The 14,392-nt window shown below is 38.8% G+C and overlaps 3 protein-coding genes across 3 annotated transcripts; all 3 read left to right on the forward strand.

Annotated features, from left to right (window-relative positions):
• The first annotated feature begins 274 nt into the window (after positions 1-274).
• LOC145978000 (histone-arginine methyltransferase METTL23-like) lies at positions 275-4,728 on the forward strand. Its single transcript, XM_083110365.1, has 2 exons — positions 275-413; positions 4,141-4,728. The coding sequence occupies exons 1-2, from the start codon at positions 312-314 to the stop codon at positions 4,726-4,728; spliced, it is 690 nt and encodes a 229-aa protein (XP_082966491.1). The 5' UTR covers positions 275-311.
• A 39-nt stretch (positions 4,729-4,767) lies between these two features.
• On the forward strand, positions 4,768-5,022 carry LOC145978001 (SRA stem-loop-interacting RNA-binding protein, mitochondrial-like). Its single transcript, XM_083110366.1, has one exon. It carries the CDS (start codon positions 4,768-4,770, stop codon positions 5,020-5,022), a length of 255 nt encoding a protein of 84 aa, XP_082966492.1.
• Positions 5,023-5,113: 91 nt separating this feature from the next.
• LOC145977998 (acyl-CoA-binding domain-containing protein 6-like) lies at positions 5,114-6,822 on the forward strand. The gene has a single exon (XM_083110364.1). It carries the CDS (start codon positions 5,114-5,116, stop codon positions 5,834-5,836), a length of 723 nt encoding a protein of 240 aa, XP_082966490.1. The 3' UTR covers positions 5,837-6,822.
• Positions 6,823-14,392: the final 7,570 nt, after the last annotated feature.

Raw genomic sequence — 14,392 nt, forward strand, 5'->3', positions numbered from 1 at the left:
AGAGAAAAAGAACAACTAGCACAGCTGTGCAACACTGCTCAACTAGCTCACAGGCTAACGCAAAGAGAATGGCCTAACAAAGCAGGTCGAACAAACACTTGTTTTTTTCGTTAATTTTCATTCTTTTAAGGAAGGAGAACATGAAACGTCGCAAAGTAATGTAAAACATTGTCATGAACAAGTTTCAAGGATAATAAATTAAAAATCAGACATAAACTTATTTTCTTTCACTGGTTACTGTCTACTGGAGAGATTTTAGTCCTGGCAACTATGTGTCACGATGTGCAAATGTTTTTGACCAGGGGACGCTAATGTCCGATGGAGTTACTGAGCAGGTGAAGAAGTTCTTATTTAAATCCAGTATTCACAAACCTGGAGAAGAAATTGAGTCGTTGGAGATATTTATTCCCGAGGTAAGTTTCATGTAGAAATACTGACAACTCTACGGCCTTTCGATCTTTTTGTCTAATACACGCCTGCGGATGATGTTCACACACTAGCATGACCATGCCTACTTATGATATGCGTTCAAAGTTCAAGAAAATCTGAAGATATAGTATTCGCAAGGAAGTTGTTATTTGTTGTTCAGCACTATTTTATGTGTTAAAGTCAAATAACTATAGAAAAGTAATAGTTGCAAGGAATTCAAAGATTCATTTTTGTAAAGTTATTGCCATACTCCACCCTGGATTTTGACCTTCATGTGTTTGATTTTATTTATCTATTAATATTCTAATATATAATTAATTAAGCACTACTGAAAGATCCAAATCTGGTAACAGTTCGTTATATCGGAGAGACATTAAAATGTGATATTTTGTGTTTCTCATGGTTCGTACTTACGAATTGTGTATTGCGGATCATAGTTCAAGGTGGCATTATGCTTTTTACACAAAAACAAACTCAATTTTTCACATTCTGAATGCTTTTTTTTTTTATTATTATTCTTTTCTTTGCTTTCGGAACACACAATATGGCGGGCACAACTTGACTCACGTAGGTATGCAGTGTTTCAGCCTAATACCTACTATCGTGTTCATCACCGGTGGAAATTACACATTATGCACGGGTAGCTGACGGATAGCCCCAAGGACCCATTCACAGATAGCCCCACGAACCATTTCCATAAGGTTAGGTTTGGCAAGCATAGTAAAAAAGAAAAGGAGTTTGAAACACTGACATTGGGTTACATCATCGTACGTGCGGAGCATGCAGTCACGCAGCGAAAGCAATGGCAATTGTGCATCGGCAAGTTATTTCTCTTGAAAAATACACCATTTCCCGGTCAAATAGATTCCACGATGGAAGAAAGTACCTCAACGAACGTTAGAAAGCTCAGAGAAACTCATTTCCGTAAGTAGTTTCTTGTGTAAAAATGAAGAAATGTGTCTCCGATATAATGAACTGTTACCCCAAATCTTTTGTCACCTACCATAACTATATTGTTCCTCTTGAATTTCTTATTTATCTTCTCCATTTGTCATTTTACATTTGGGTACTACATGTTTAGTTGTGCTGATGCGTTAAGAAATTAAAATAGACCTCAAGAACAGGACTACTGCAGATGTTTCATTGTCTTTGAATGGTGACTATGGCATGAGTTTACAATACCGGACCACTCTCCAATTTCTATAAAATTTCGCCTACTTACTAATTTCGGTGTCCTGATGACATATTTGGCGGTCACTTGTTAAAATTGTACATTTACGTGTAGAAGTTGTAAAATAACCTTGCAATTTACCACGGTGATTGTCCATAGACAGCAATTCGGAACCGTCTTTCTTTCGCAATTCGTTAATGGTCTTCCTTTACGCACAACAATCTTTCTGACGCCAAACGAGGAATGCCTACGAGGTTAGGTTAGGTTCCATTAGCATAAATACAAAGAAAAATTAATATTTTAGCTAAGAGAACTATACCTTGTCTTGCCTGTTGATTTGTTCATGTTGGGAAAATGGCGTCTTCCGTGGAGCTATTGTTCTTATGGTAGAACACGGAACATTACGTTAAGGAAACATAGGTTTTTTTTTTGTTTTTTTTTTCTCGATTTCCATACTTGACCGCCAATTATTACATGCAGATTCGTGATTAGGAGTTCACAATTAGTGAGTAGGTGAAATTTCATAGAAATTGGAGAGTGGTCTGGTATTGTAAACTTGTTCCATGACTACTTCCAAAGCATGTTTCGAATGGGAATAGTTTGTGTTATAAATGATTATTACAAATTATTGGAGTGACTGGTGAAGCTAGCTTTTCAGCTATTTTCACCAGGTTTTAAACTGCACATGATCTGATCTGGCTTGACCTGTTACATTGATGCATGCATTCTTTAGGTATTGGCGTGTATCAAGCTTAACTTGGTGTGCATTTATTTTTGTGTGGGTGACAAGTACTGTATATCATGGAGTTTGGAAAATACTACAAGGTGTTCAAGTACAGACTACGGTAAAATTTCAGTAACCACCAAATGTCTCTAATTCCCTTATTTTCTTATTTTTCACATTGATACTTACTTATTCTGCATTTCTAAGGATTCATGAAGGTGGCATTTCGTTTTTTCCATGCCAAATAATCTCAATTTTAGCCATATCGAGTAATTTTTTTGTTCGCTTTCGCTTGCGTTACACACAATATGGCGGAGAAATCTTGACTAGCGTTGTCGATGATCAGTGATTATGCAGTGTTGCAACCTCCTTCATTGAAAAGTACCTATTTTCGTGTTGCTGATTTTGTATATTTTTCCAGGTTCGAAAACCCCACGAACCATGCACAGATAGCCCCTCGAACCATTCATAAATAGCCCCACGAACCATTTCCGGTAAGGTTATGTTAGGTAGGGTCACGTATAGGTTACAATAGTTAAAAATTGGTTTCGAAATAAATATACGTAGCCCCACACACCATTCTCGCATAGCCCCACGAACCATTGACACATAGCTCCACAAACCATTTGCGGAAACGTACCTTCTTCAGTTACAAACACACGTGTTTGGAAACACTGACCGGGATTACGTCATCACACACAGGCTACATTCACCTGGAAGTAAATGGATGCCAGAGCTTTCGCGCATCGGTCACTCATTTATATATAGATGATTTGCCGGCAAAATTCAATGAGCCATGTGAGAAAACACTTCCCCGAACTTCCACAATTATAAATAAACTGCATTCGGTAAGTAATTTCTCCTGTAAAATTGAAGAAATACGTTTTGTGGATACAAAAATTTTACCCAGACTACTACTGCTAATGTTCCATATGATGTAGGTGTTAATGGTTCATTGTTAAATTAGGCAGGGTAGGTTTAGGGCTGTTCAGTAACAGCATTTTTGGAATTCGTGCAAGGTTTTGTACCCATTAGCCCTGTCTAGTTTGCCACACTTTTCGACACGAGGTGTAGTGCAGGTGCATCCCAGTGCCAAGCTGGTGCAAAGAAACAGTGCTCAACCAAATTGACGATAAGTGGTGTTAAAGTCCAAATGATTCAGCAAACTCCCTGGTGCTTTCAGTGTCCATTTGATTTGTTAGCATGTAACACCTGACTTTACACCACACTGTACACCAGTCCAGAATGTTAGTGCAAATGATGCAGACACTATTGCACCAAAGAAACAAAGTTGATACTCAGTGTTGAATTTTGTAGCAAACTAGATGGGACTATGGAAAAGTAATGGAGCGATTTTACAATACAGGGAATTTCTCCATTTTGTTTGAAATTCGGCATACTCACTAATTTTGGCCCCCTAATCACGAATCTGCAGTCAAAATTTGGCGCTCACACGTGGAAATAGCAAAATAATCGAAATTAAGTTCTTATTTCCACACCCTCGATTTCCGAATTTCCCGCCGGTTCCGGGCTCCGCCCCTGGGGTAATCGACCTACCGCCCCCAACCGCTATCGCGGCCCCGCCTATATCTATAGACTCCCTGTTAAGGGCATGTTAGAAAGTGGCCGGATTCACCTGCCAAATAAGCGCCAAATTTATACGTGAGCGCCAAATTTTAAGTGCAGATTCGTGATTAGGAGACCCAAATTAGTAAGTTACCGAAAATTCAAACAAATTGGAGAAATTCCCTGTATTGTTAAATTATACCAAAGTAATTGTATTCTCTGATTGTAATTTGTCGTTCTCTTCCTACAGCAGTTGCAAGCTAGTTACAGCTTCTACACCTGGCCATCTGCCCCAGTCCTTGCATGGTTTCTGTGGGAACATCGCCGTGAATTGCCTGGGAAGAGAGTGCTAGAGATTGGTGCCGGAACGGGACTTCCAGGTATCGTAGCTGCAAAGTGCGGAGCTGTGGTGACTTTAACGGACAGTGCAAGCCTGCCAAAGAGTCTCCAGCACATTCACCGTTGTTGCGAAGCGAACGGACTGCAGGGGCAAGTTCGCATCTTGGGAATCTCTTGGGGTTTGTTCCTTCACAGCCTGTTCTCCGTCGGTCCGATTGATCTGATCATCGGTTCAGATTGTTTCTTCGAGCCAGCTCTGTTCGAAGATATAATCGTCACCGTTGCGTACCTGCTGGAAAAGAATCCTCACGCAAAGTTTCTGTGCACGTACGAGGAGAGAACCGGCGATTGGTCCATAGAGAACTTGCTCCACAAGTGGCATCTTCAGTGTGAAGTTGTACCGTTGAACAGTTTAGCAGCAGAAGCTGGGATAGATGTCAACGAGTTGATGCAAAATCGCAACATTCTCTTACTGCAAATTAGAAGAATAGACTTGTAACGCTTGCTGGACTTTTCCCGAAGTTACCTCGTTCAAAACATGGCTACCAGATCTGTGAACCGTCTGTTCATTGGTAATCTTCCCTGGACTGTTGCACACAGAGAGTTACGCCAGTACTTTTCAGAATTTGGTAAGATTTTATCTGCACGTGTGGTATTTGACAGGAAAACAGGCCTCAGCCGTGGTTATGGGTTTGTCACATTTGCTGCAGAGAAAGATCTGACTGCTGCAGTGAGTAAAAATAATCACATGCTTGAAGGAAATAGATTATTTGTACAACCTTCAGCCAAGTAGTAACATGATAATACAAGGTTAGTGATTGTATAGTTATTTTTCCCCTTAATTGTAATATAGTTTCCGATAACTGTAATTGTAGAGCTTAACAATGGCAGAGGCTGCTGAAGAAAGCCTTGAAGATTTGTTCAAAAGAGCTGCGGATCATCTGGCAACACTTGTGGGTAAACTTTCCACTGCTCAGCTTTTGGAAGCATATTCTTATTACAAGCAGGCCACCGCAGGACCTTGCAACACTTCAAGACCTCGGTGGTACGAATTTCAGGCAAAGGAAAAATGGGATGCGTGGAACAAGCTTGGAACGATGGACACAGAAACCGCCATGGAAGGCTACATACGCCTGATAACCCAGTTCGATCCAGATTGGAAGGAGGCTGAAGTTGACGAAAGTGGTCGCAGTTCGGGGTGGGTTGCCGTGAGCTGTCTTGCCGATCAGGACGAGCATCTAGACGATGCCGACAAAACTATATTCGACTGGGTTAAGGAGGGGGGCATAGAAAAGGTTAAAGCTTTGGTCAAATCGGGGACCGACGTTAACGTTAAGGATGATGACGGCATGGCGTTGATACATTGGGCAGCCGATCGTGGTAATCTTGAGATGCTATTGTGTCTGGTAAATCTGGGTGTCCAAGTAGACATACAAGATCAAGACGGCCAAACTGCCTTGCACTATGCAGCCTCCTGCGGACATGCCGAAGTTGTCAAGTTTCTCCTCAAAGAAAAGGCTGATCCTAAAATACAAGATTTCTCTGGTGCCAAACCCTTAGACTTGGCTGGGGAAGCCGAAATATTAAGTTTGCTCCAAGGTTGCTGATATTTATATACACTAATACTTTGTTTTCTTATATGCTGATAAAAGAAAGAATTGCAACATCAGTGCAGCATTTATAGTAGATAGTTTATTATATTAAATTGTTTACAAAGTTTCACACATGTACTTATTTGGAAGAAGTTATTCTGTTATATTGTTATTAAATTGGGATATGTAAAGGGAAGCCTGGTTGAAGAAAAGTATTATACGTTACAAAAATGAAGTTATTATAAAAGCTTGTATTTACACTATTTACTAGCTGATTCAGTTTCATAAGAAGAACTTTTCATTCATTTGTTAATGTTTATGAGGTTTTATATAATTTCACTAAAAATACGACAAAAGTAAGATTTGTTAAATGCAGAATTGCTTTGTTACTGGGTTCATTTGTTTCACATTTGAGACAATGAAATTTAAGAATTGTAAACCTGTTGCAACATATTTGTTTAATTTTTGATTTGAATCACTCATAAATGCAAAGTAATTACATGCATTGAACACTCACTCATGTAGTAGTTTGTAAACAAAAGATAATTCAAGATGTGAGAGACTTTCGAAATTTTCAGTGGAAAGTGTTCTGCGGCAACAATCAACTCGTTTAATGGTGCACAATATCATCCTCATTTGAATCACATCTATACCTCTCTAATGTCCTATTGGGTTATTTTGCAACATAACTTCAGCGCTTTTAACAGTCTGTGCTTTATTTTTAAGGTTATTCATGTAGCTGTATAGTAAATATACTACTAATGTTTGTGCTGCATTGTAAAATATAACTTAGTTAAGCATTGCACCTACGTACTGTTACCTTGTGCAGTGCAGACGCATAGGTCATTGCAGTCAATAGTTGTAGTGCCATAGATTTGTACATTGTATTTTTTTTTATTCACAATTGTTACCAGATTGTAACTTCTATGATGGTGAAACTGATTGTTATAGAAATTTTCTGCAGAGAAAAATTTTGATTAAAATTCTACAGGGAACTGAAATGCTCGTTTTTATTTCATGTTGGGTTGTGAAAATCCCAATATGCATTCGGCTCACCCAAGATGAGCACCCTGGTAAACACACGAGATAAAGTGAATAATTGTCTTCTCTCACTTCTGTTGTGCCCAAGTGCCCCCATGTTGTCATGATATAATATTCCTCCCTTGCTTTTTTTGTTAGATTGGTTGATTTTGTGTGTTAAGTCCACTTTATGCACAGTAAGGCTAATCGGGACTGGACCTACAGTTTGAAGTGGGATCCGAGCCACTATGAGCTTCCACCGGTTATCGAACCCGGGACCCCTTGATTACAAGGCGACAACGCTACCACTGCGCCATCGGGGAGGCCCTAAAAGGTTTGTCAGAAATTAGTTGTTTACCATATAATCTTGCCCTTGCATTGCGAAAATGTGTGACTTTCTTTAACACAGTCATCACCAGGGGAAGGATTTATATGCAAATACATATTGATGTGTGAAGCTGAAATCAGTTATGTTTTGTATTATCTTTGAGCATCATGGCATGTTTTTCCATATTTATATATATATTAGGTTTTGGCTCATATTTTACATTTTAGTTATTTTTACATATTATTTCTATATTTCAGAACATTTCTCAACTCCATATTTGCACAATAACTTAATTTTTATTGTTATTTACACCTCCCAACTGTTTGCTTTTGCTATTGTGAAGCACTTGAAATTCCAGTGTATTTACAAATGTTGTCAAGAATTGAGAATAAGGGCTCTAGCATTGGTACCTGGTTGTTACAAATGTTATTTTGACAATGTTGGAAGAGTGTCCCAAGTCGAGCAGCCTACCCTCACTACTAGTTGCGTGCCCGACAGCAGTGCCACACGCAACGATTTTGTTGCACATGTAAGGGATTCACTTTTGGTTTCCCTTCAAGACAATCACTGTAATAGTTAAAATGCCAAAGCTGTATTTTATGTAGCTCATGTATTTACATATATAGCACATTTATACTACATATAAATCCGTATGACTTTTATTTATTGACAAGTGTTTGTAAAAACGCACACAGTGAAATCCGAGACATAATATTTAAAAAATGTTGTAATATTTTTATAAAAGCAAGGAAGAAAAGTTATAAATGGGACACTTGGCCCCAAGCAAGAAAAGAGGAAACACACAACTGTCCATTTTAGTTCGCAGGTTTTCCAGGGTTTTTCTTATCTTGCTACATCTATACATGTTTCCAAGCATACTTCCTCAAAAAGTTTTTTTTTTTTTTTTTTTTGTTTGTTTTGAAATTTCCAATTTGGTCAAAATATAATTATACAACTGCAAGTTGTTAAAAAAATTGAAATTACACTGAATCAATACAGTGCTTTTAAGAGAAATTGCTTTATTTTTAACGTTCTATCAGAATTTATGAGAAAATTTAGTGAAGTAGGTTGAATTGGGGTAAGTGTGATCTCCAGTTACAAACTGAAGCTGCAGCTTGTTCTAAGTATTTGGAACTGATGATCATGCATATTTTGAATGATTCTGGATATGTGTTCATTGCTGCAAGCATAGAGGAGGGCCATGTGAAAATGCCATTACAAAATATTTCAAACTGAAATTTCTCGTATGCGTAAAAAAAATTCTGTCTCGCAGGAAAATCAAAAGATTGTGGAAAAGGCACTGCTGGGTAAATGGTAGGACCTACAAGTTACTTTCATTTCTTTCTGTGCTCAAATGAGAGGTTCCTGCTGTTCTTACTAGTCATGATCGCACTCGCCTGCACTGTGTTTGGGAAAGTGTGATCAGTGCTGTTGAATTATAAAATTGCTACTTCTTGCTCTTTTGAGTGTGAATAATGCCACGTAACTACACCAGAAAAACAGACAGGGGTGTGGGAGGAAGCTACAGTGCAGAAGAGTTAGGCAATGCCCTGAACGAACTTGAAAAAGGTGCAAGTGTTCGTGGTGTTTCTAAGCATTTTAAAATCCCATATTCAACTCTTGTGCTACATTGTAGAGGATGGAAGGGGAGACAAAAAGTGTTACCTGCTTTATAGTCAACTGATGGAGGAGGCAGACTCTGAGATTCCTGCTAGAGAAGGGGAGGAGTTAGCTTCACATTTACGTTCCCTGACAAAGTGGTGCTTTGGTTCGAGCGTTATCAACTTAGTGGAACAGTACGTGACTGCAAATCAGTTGCAAACCAGATTCAAAGATGGGCGACCCAGTCGTGAATGGTTTCATGGGTTTGCACAGAGGCATAAACTGACCGTCAGAAAACACAGAGCACATGCGCTTCGAGGTTCAGAAGGACCCCTCCATAGTGTATGGGGTTTTTGATCTTCTGGAATGTCTGATAGCAAAACTGCAGCTGCAAAACAAGTCTGAAAATGTGTTCAACCTGGATGAAACATCATTCATCCATGATGTAAGCACTGGAAAGGTTATAGGTGGCATACAGTTGCCTGCTAAACGATGGAGCCAAGGAACAGGAAGAGAAGCAACAACTGTCCTTGCTTGTGTCAATGCTGCTGGTGGCATTTTACCACCCCTCATAAGATTCACGGGCAAGAACATGTGGTCCAGCTGGATGAGTAAAGATGCGTTCCCCGGTACAACCTACTGTGCTACAGAAAATGGTTGGATGAACTGTGCAATGTTTTATTCATGGTTTCAAACCCAATTTCTTCCATCCGTTCCAAAAGAAAGACTGCTGTTGCTAATAATTTTTGACTGTCACGTGAGCAATCTCTCCATTGAGGTGCTAACTTTGGCACAGTAAGAACATGTATCAATACTCAAGTTGCCTCCACACAGCAGTGCAATACTCCAACCCCTCGATGTTGCTGTTTTTAAACCATTGAAAAGTGATGTGTGGAATCCTTTATTGTTAGACTGGCAACGAAAACATGTTGAAAGTTCATTGGGTAAAGATGCTTTTTCTGAACTCCTTGGAAAAGCGTGGCAAAAGATACCTGCTTCAAACATAATAAGTGGGTTCCGGGGAACTGGAATTTTCTATTCAAGGCTTGCATTCCCTGTCAATAGGAACTTTATTCCAAAGGAAAAGTTTGATTCAAATCTTTTGGAAAAATACAATTTAGTTAAGAGACTGCAGCCTGATCCCTTTACTTCCGTTCTACAGACAACGTGCCTGTCGAAATTGGAAACTGTTCTTTGGGCACCGCAGCATCATCAACGTCAACCCTGGTGGATGCACAAACTTCACCATTGAAGCGCACATCATTTAAAAGTACAGTTTTATTTTGGCTAACACGTAGTCCATATATCACACTTTTCCACTATAACAGTTGGGCTGAAAAGTTCGTAGGCTAACATAGTAAAAAATATTTTTTTGACAAAATTCGATTTTATTATTCAATATAGTTGCCTTTGAGGGCGATACAACGATTATAGTGGTCATACAATTTTTTGATGCCATTTTTATAGTACGATTTCTCTTTAGCCTCAAAATAGGCCTCAGTTTCGGCGATTACCTCTTCATCAGTGCTAAATTTCTTTCCAGCGAGCATTCTTTTAAGGTCTGCAAACAGGAAAAAGTCACTGGGGGCCAGATCTGGAGAATATGGTGGATGGGGAAGCAATTCGTAGTCTAATTAATATAATTTTGCCATCGTTTTCATTGATTTGTGACACGGTGCATTGTCTTGATGAAACAGCACTTTTTTCTTCTTCAAATAGGGCCGTTTTTTCGTGATTTCATCCTTTAAACGCTCCAACAACGCTATGTAATAATCTCAGCTATCTCGATCAACTTCACTTTACGATCATTTAAAATTATTTTGTGGACTTTTTTTATGTTTTCGTCGGTAACAGCCTCTTTGGGGCGTCCACTGCGTGCATCATCTTCGATGCTCATTTCGCCTCGTTTAAATTTAGCAAACCACTTCTTAACGGTTGATTTTCCTGGTGCAGAGTCCGAATTATGTTTATCAAGCCAAGCCTTGGCTTCAACAGTATTTTTTTTTTCGCCAAAAAGCAATGCTTTATTAACACACGAAATTCTTTTTTATCCATTTTTTCACAATAACAAAAGCTGCTTCACTCACAATGCTATATCTCACGAACTAATTATCCGGCAGCTGTGAAATTTATACACGTATCTTTTGAAGGTTAGTACTGAGTAAAAATCACATGGATTTAATTCTAGTCAGCCTACGAACTTTTCAGCCCAACTGTTAGGCTGTAACATTCCTAAGAAAAGAAAATAGCCTTGATCACACTTCCTTACTCTGATCACATTTACCCCACTTCATTGGGGAAGTATGATCATGGTAGTTGTAAATTATTTTTTTATATATACCAGAAAGTGAGTACGGGGTAGTTATTGAAATTCACTCGGTAAATAACTATTATGTAGAAGAATAAATTGGACCCAGAAACATCTTGGTCCTAATGAGGCTGCCCAACTTATGAAAGACTAAAGTATAATTATCACAAAACGTGATCACAATTACCCTGATTCACCCTATGTATTTTATTTCTATTGTATATTTGTCACTTTTAACCTCTTGGGTTAATTATGAGGATGAAAGATGAAATAGAAATGACAGAACACAATGATACATCCATGCTTTGCCCCAGGTTTGAACCTTGGATCTCTGTCTTTAAAGCACATTAAGCCAGTATTAGGGAAGGGCAATTCGGTTGCTTGCCCAAGACCTGCTCCAGTTATTAAATATTTTTTACAAGCTTGTAGGACACCAGTGCTTCAGATTAAGGAATTACTATCGTCAGACGTCATGTACTTCCCTGAGCAATTTTGTTAGTTTAACAACTGAACATACTTAATAACTATATGCTAGTTTTTATGCTAATTGGTGCACTTGAGAATACAGAACTTAATAACTTACTTTCGGAGGCAATCTCACAATAGAAGTAATTTTGTAGCTACTAGTTAGTCTTAATATATTGAAATTAAGTTAATAACTTTTTAAATTTTTATTATTATAATTCTTCTAATTTTATTTTATCTCATGAAGCACTAGAGTTAACAGTTATTGAATGGGCAGTGATGTGAAGCTATGATAGGAGGAACAGTTAATTTAGAATGCAGGTGTGCCATGAACTTTCACATATTGTAACAAATCTAAATTATTTACTCCCAATTATAATTTTTTTATGTATTTGTATCTCTCACTGTCACTGTGATGACTTGAATAATATGATGTGTGTTTGTATACTGCAAACTATACAAGATACCAGTGTCTGGTATTTTATTTTATTCTTCTTCCTGGCGTCGTCGCCTTGTAATCAAGGGGTCCTGGGTTTGATACCTGGTGGAGGCACATTGTGGTTCGGATCCCACTTTAAGCTATAGGTCCAGTCCCGATTAGCTTTACTGTGCATAAAGTGGACTTAAAACACCAAATCAATCAATCAATCAATTAACTATTCCTCTTCCACGTAGTGCACCTTGTACTGCATATTGCAGAGTAACGAGACTCTAGTGTCTTTACCTATGGCCAGTATAGTCTTCGAAGGGCTGTGTTTGTTTTGTCCTTGTTGGCTTGAGTGCCCCTTTACAGTCATAGCTTTTAACTGAAGTCAGAATACAGTATTTTGGTCTCCAACATTACAGCTGTGTTATTTGTTATACAGTGCATACAGAAAAGAATGGTGTGGTTTCAAAAACTTACAAAAAAAAATTTCTCACCTTACACGTGTACAACATACACCCGTCAGCAGCGGCAACTGTCCAAGTTTCTTATTTGTTAATTACAATCTTTCAAGGTGTGCACCCTGGGTCACACGACACACATCTAAGGAATAGTTGAACTCATCCCAGACTTAATGTATCGTGCCTGCTGTAATGGCCTGCACAGTGCATGTGTTACACCATCACGAAGTTCATGGATGGATGTGGGCTACTGTGGTACATAAACGTGCTGCGTTTAACAATCTTCCAAAGAATGAAATCACTTGTTAGATCCGGCGAATGGGATGGCCAAGGGAGAAGGTGGTTGTCTCCATTTGCAACACATCCAATCCAGCACTGTGGAAGAACTCCATTGAGAAGCAATCATGTCCCTGTGAAAATGAGTGGGGGAGGGGGGATCTACATCCAGTTGTAGAATGTAATCCTCATAATTAGTATTCATTCGGGACGTCATGCTTGCTCAAGTCTTGGATTGACTTCACTTAAACGCCTCACACACACTTTCAATGCTGTCATCAGAAACATGAGGTCGGCCAGGACTTTGCTTGCCTTTACACAAGCATCCTGTTTCCACAAATTGTCGATACCACCTGGTTAAGTTATTCTTGTGTGGTGCATCTTTTTTAAACTGTGGACTAAACTCATGCTGCACAGATCTGGACACCTCAAAACGGAACACAAAGAAAGCCTTTCCTGCTGTGATGCCATGTTGGAAATTTGCCATGCAGCCTTCCAGTAAGAAACTTGGACAGTTGCCAATGCTGTTGGTGTACGTTGTACCCATGTAATGCGAGAAATACATTTTTTTATTAATGTTTGAAACTGCACCATTATGTGATGGTCACCGTTTTCCTTGTTCCATAATAAAAACAGAATAGCAGTTCCTTCAGTGAACATTTTCAGTTGCTACTGGTTCCCCAGTATTTTAATAATGATATGACATGGTATCTAAATCTGATTTGTAAGTAATTCTCAGTTATACATATTATTTTCTCTTCACCTTGACATATGTATAACTCAGGTTCAACTGTATATATTGTGACTTTATTTCTATTATATCAATACCATAACCTTTAAACCCTATGCATTCTCAAAAATAATTGTTGCAATGACATACTAATGACAAACTAGACAAATTTGCAAAACTTTGGGGTGGGATTTTTAAAACTGGTTTACAAAACTAAATTGTTCATATATTTAAAAGTGAAAATCAATGAAATCTGCAACTCCACCACGTATCTTTCTAATGAATGATGGTTTGATTTAGTTTATTTTACTTCGCGTTTTGTGCCTCTTGGCTAATTTGCGAAGATGGGGATGAGTGATGAAATTGATGAATGGACATTCACAAACAACCAAGCCCGACCGGGATTCGAACCCGGGACCCTTGGCATCGCAGCGCGATGTGCTAACCACTCGGCCACAGGGTCGGGCCTAATGAATGATGGGATCGAACCTGCCACTCCCAATGGTTGATGTAGCTAATCATCATTCATGCTCATAAATGATGAGAGCACTTGTTATAACGACAAGTTAAATGCTTGGCAGCAAAAGGCACAACTGAAATAAAATACCTTAAACAACTAGAAAAGGCAAATAGTCACGCGTTGGATTTTAGAACCTTGAACCAGAATCATACATGCTAAGGATTAGGATAAATACCTGTCTACACTTAGAAGTATGATGATGAAGTTAATATTGAAGAGTAAAATCAAACTATCCTTTCTCCAGGCTTAGTAGGTAGTACACCTCAGTCAGGCAGACTGCTGTCTTCTCTACTCCCCAAAGTCCTCTTGCCTGTCTCTAATCAAATTGAAAAGTGAGTCCTCTGCAGTCTGTCTGCTCCTCTAAACCCCTGTCGCTGGAGACTTCCTATACGCTGATACGTGAGTTTTTACTTTCCTATTATTGTGAACAGCTTACT

This window comes from Lepisma saccharinum, chromosome 24 (genome assembly GCF_977018435.1).
Source record: "Lepisma saccharinum chromosome 24, izLepSacc3.1, whole genome shotgun sequence".
NCBI classification, from domain to species: domain Eukaryota; kingdom Metazoa; phylum Arthropoda; class Insecta; order Zygentoma; family Lepismatidae; genus Lepisma; species Lepisma saccharinum.

Excerpts from the sequence above, each read along its gene's own strand:
- LOC145978001 (XM_083110366.1), top strand. The coding sequence starts at position 4,768 with ATGGCTACCAGATCTGTGAACCGTCTGTTCATTGGTAATCTTCCCTGG.
- LOC145977998 (XM_083110364.1), top strand. The coding sequence starts at position 5,114 with ATGGCAGAGGCTGCTGAAGAAAGCCTTGAAGATTTGTTCAAAAGAGCT.
- LOC145978000 (XM_083110365.1), top strand. The coding sequence starts at position 312 with ATGTCCGATGGAGTTACTGAGCAGGTGAAGAAGTTCTTATTTAAATCC. Across the intron at positions 414-4,140 it reads TGGAGATATTTATTCCCGAG|CAGTTGCAAGCTAGTTACAG; the intron begins GTAAGTTTCATG and ends CTCTTCCTACAG.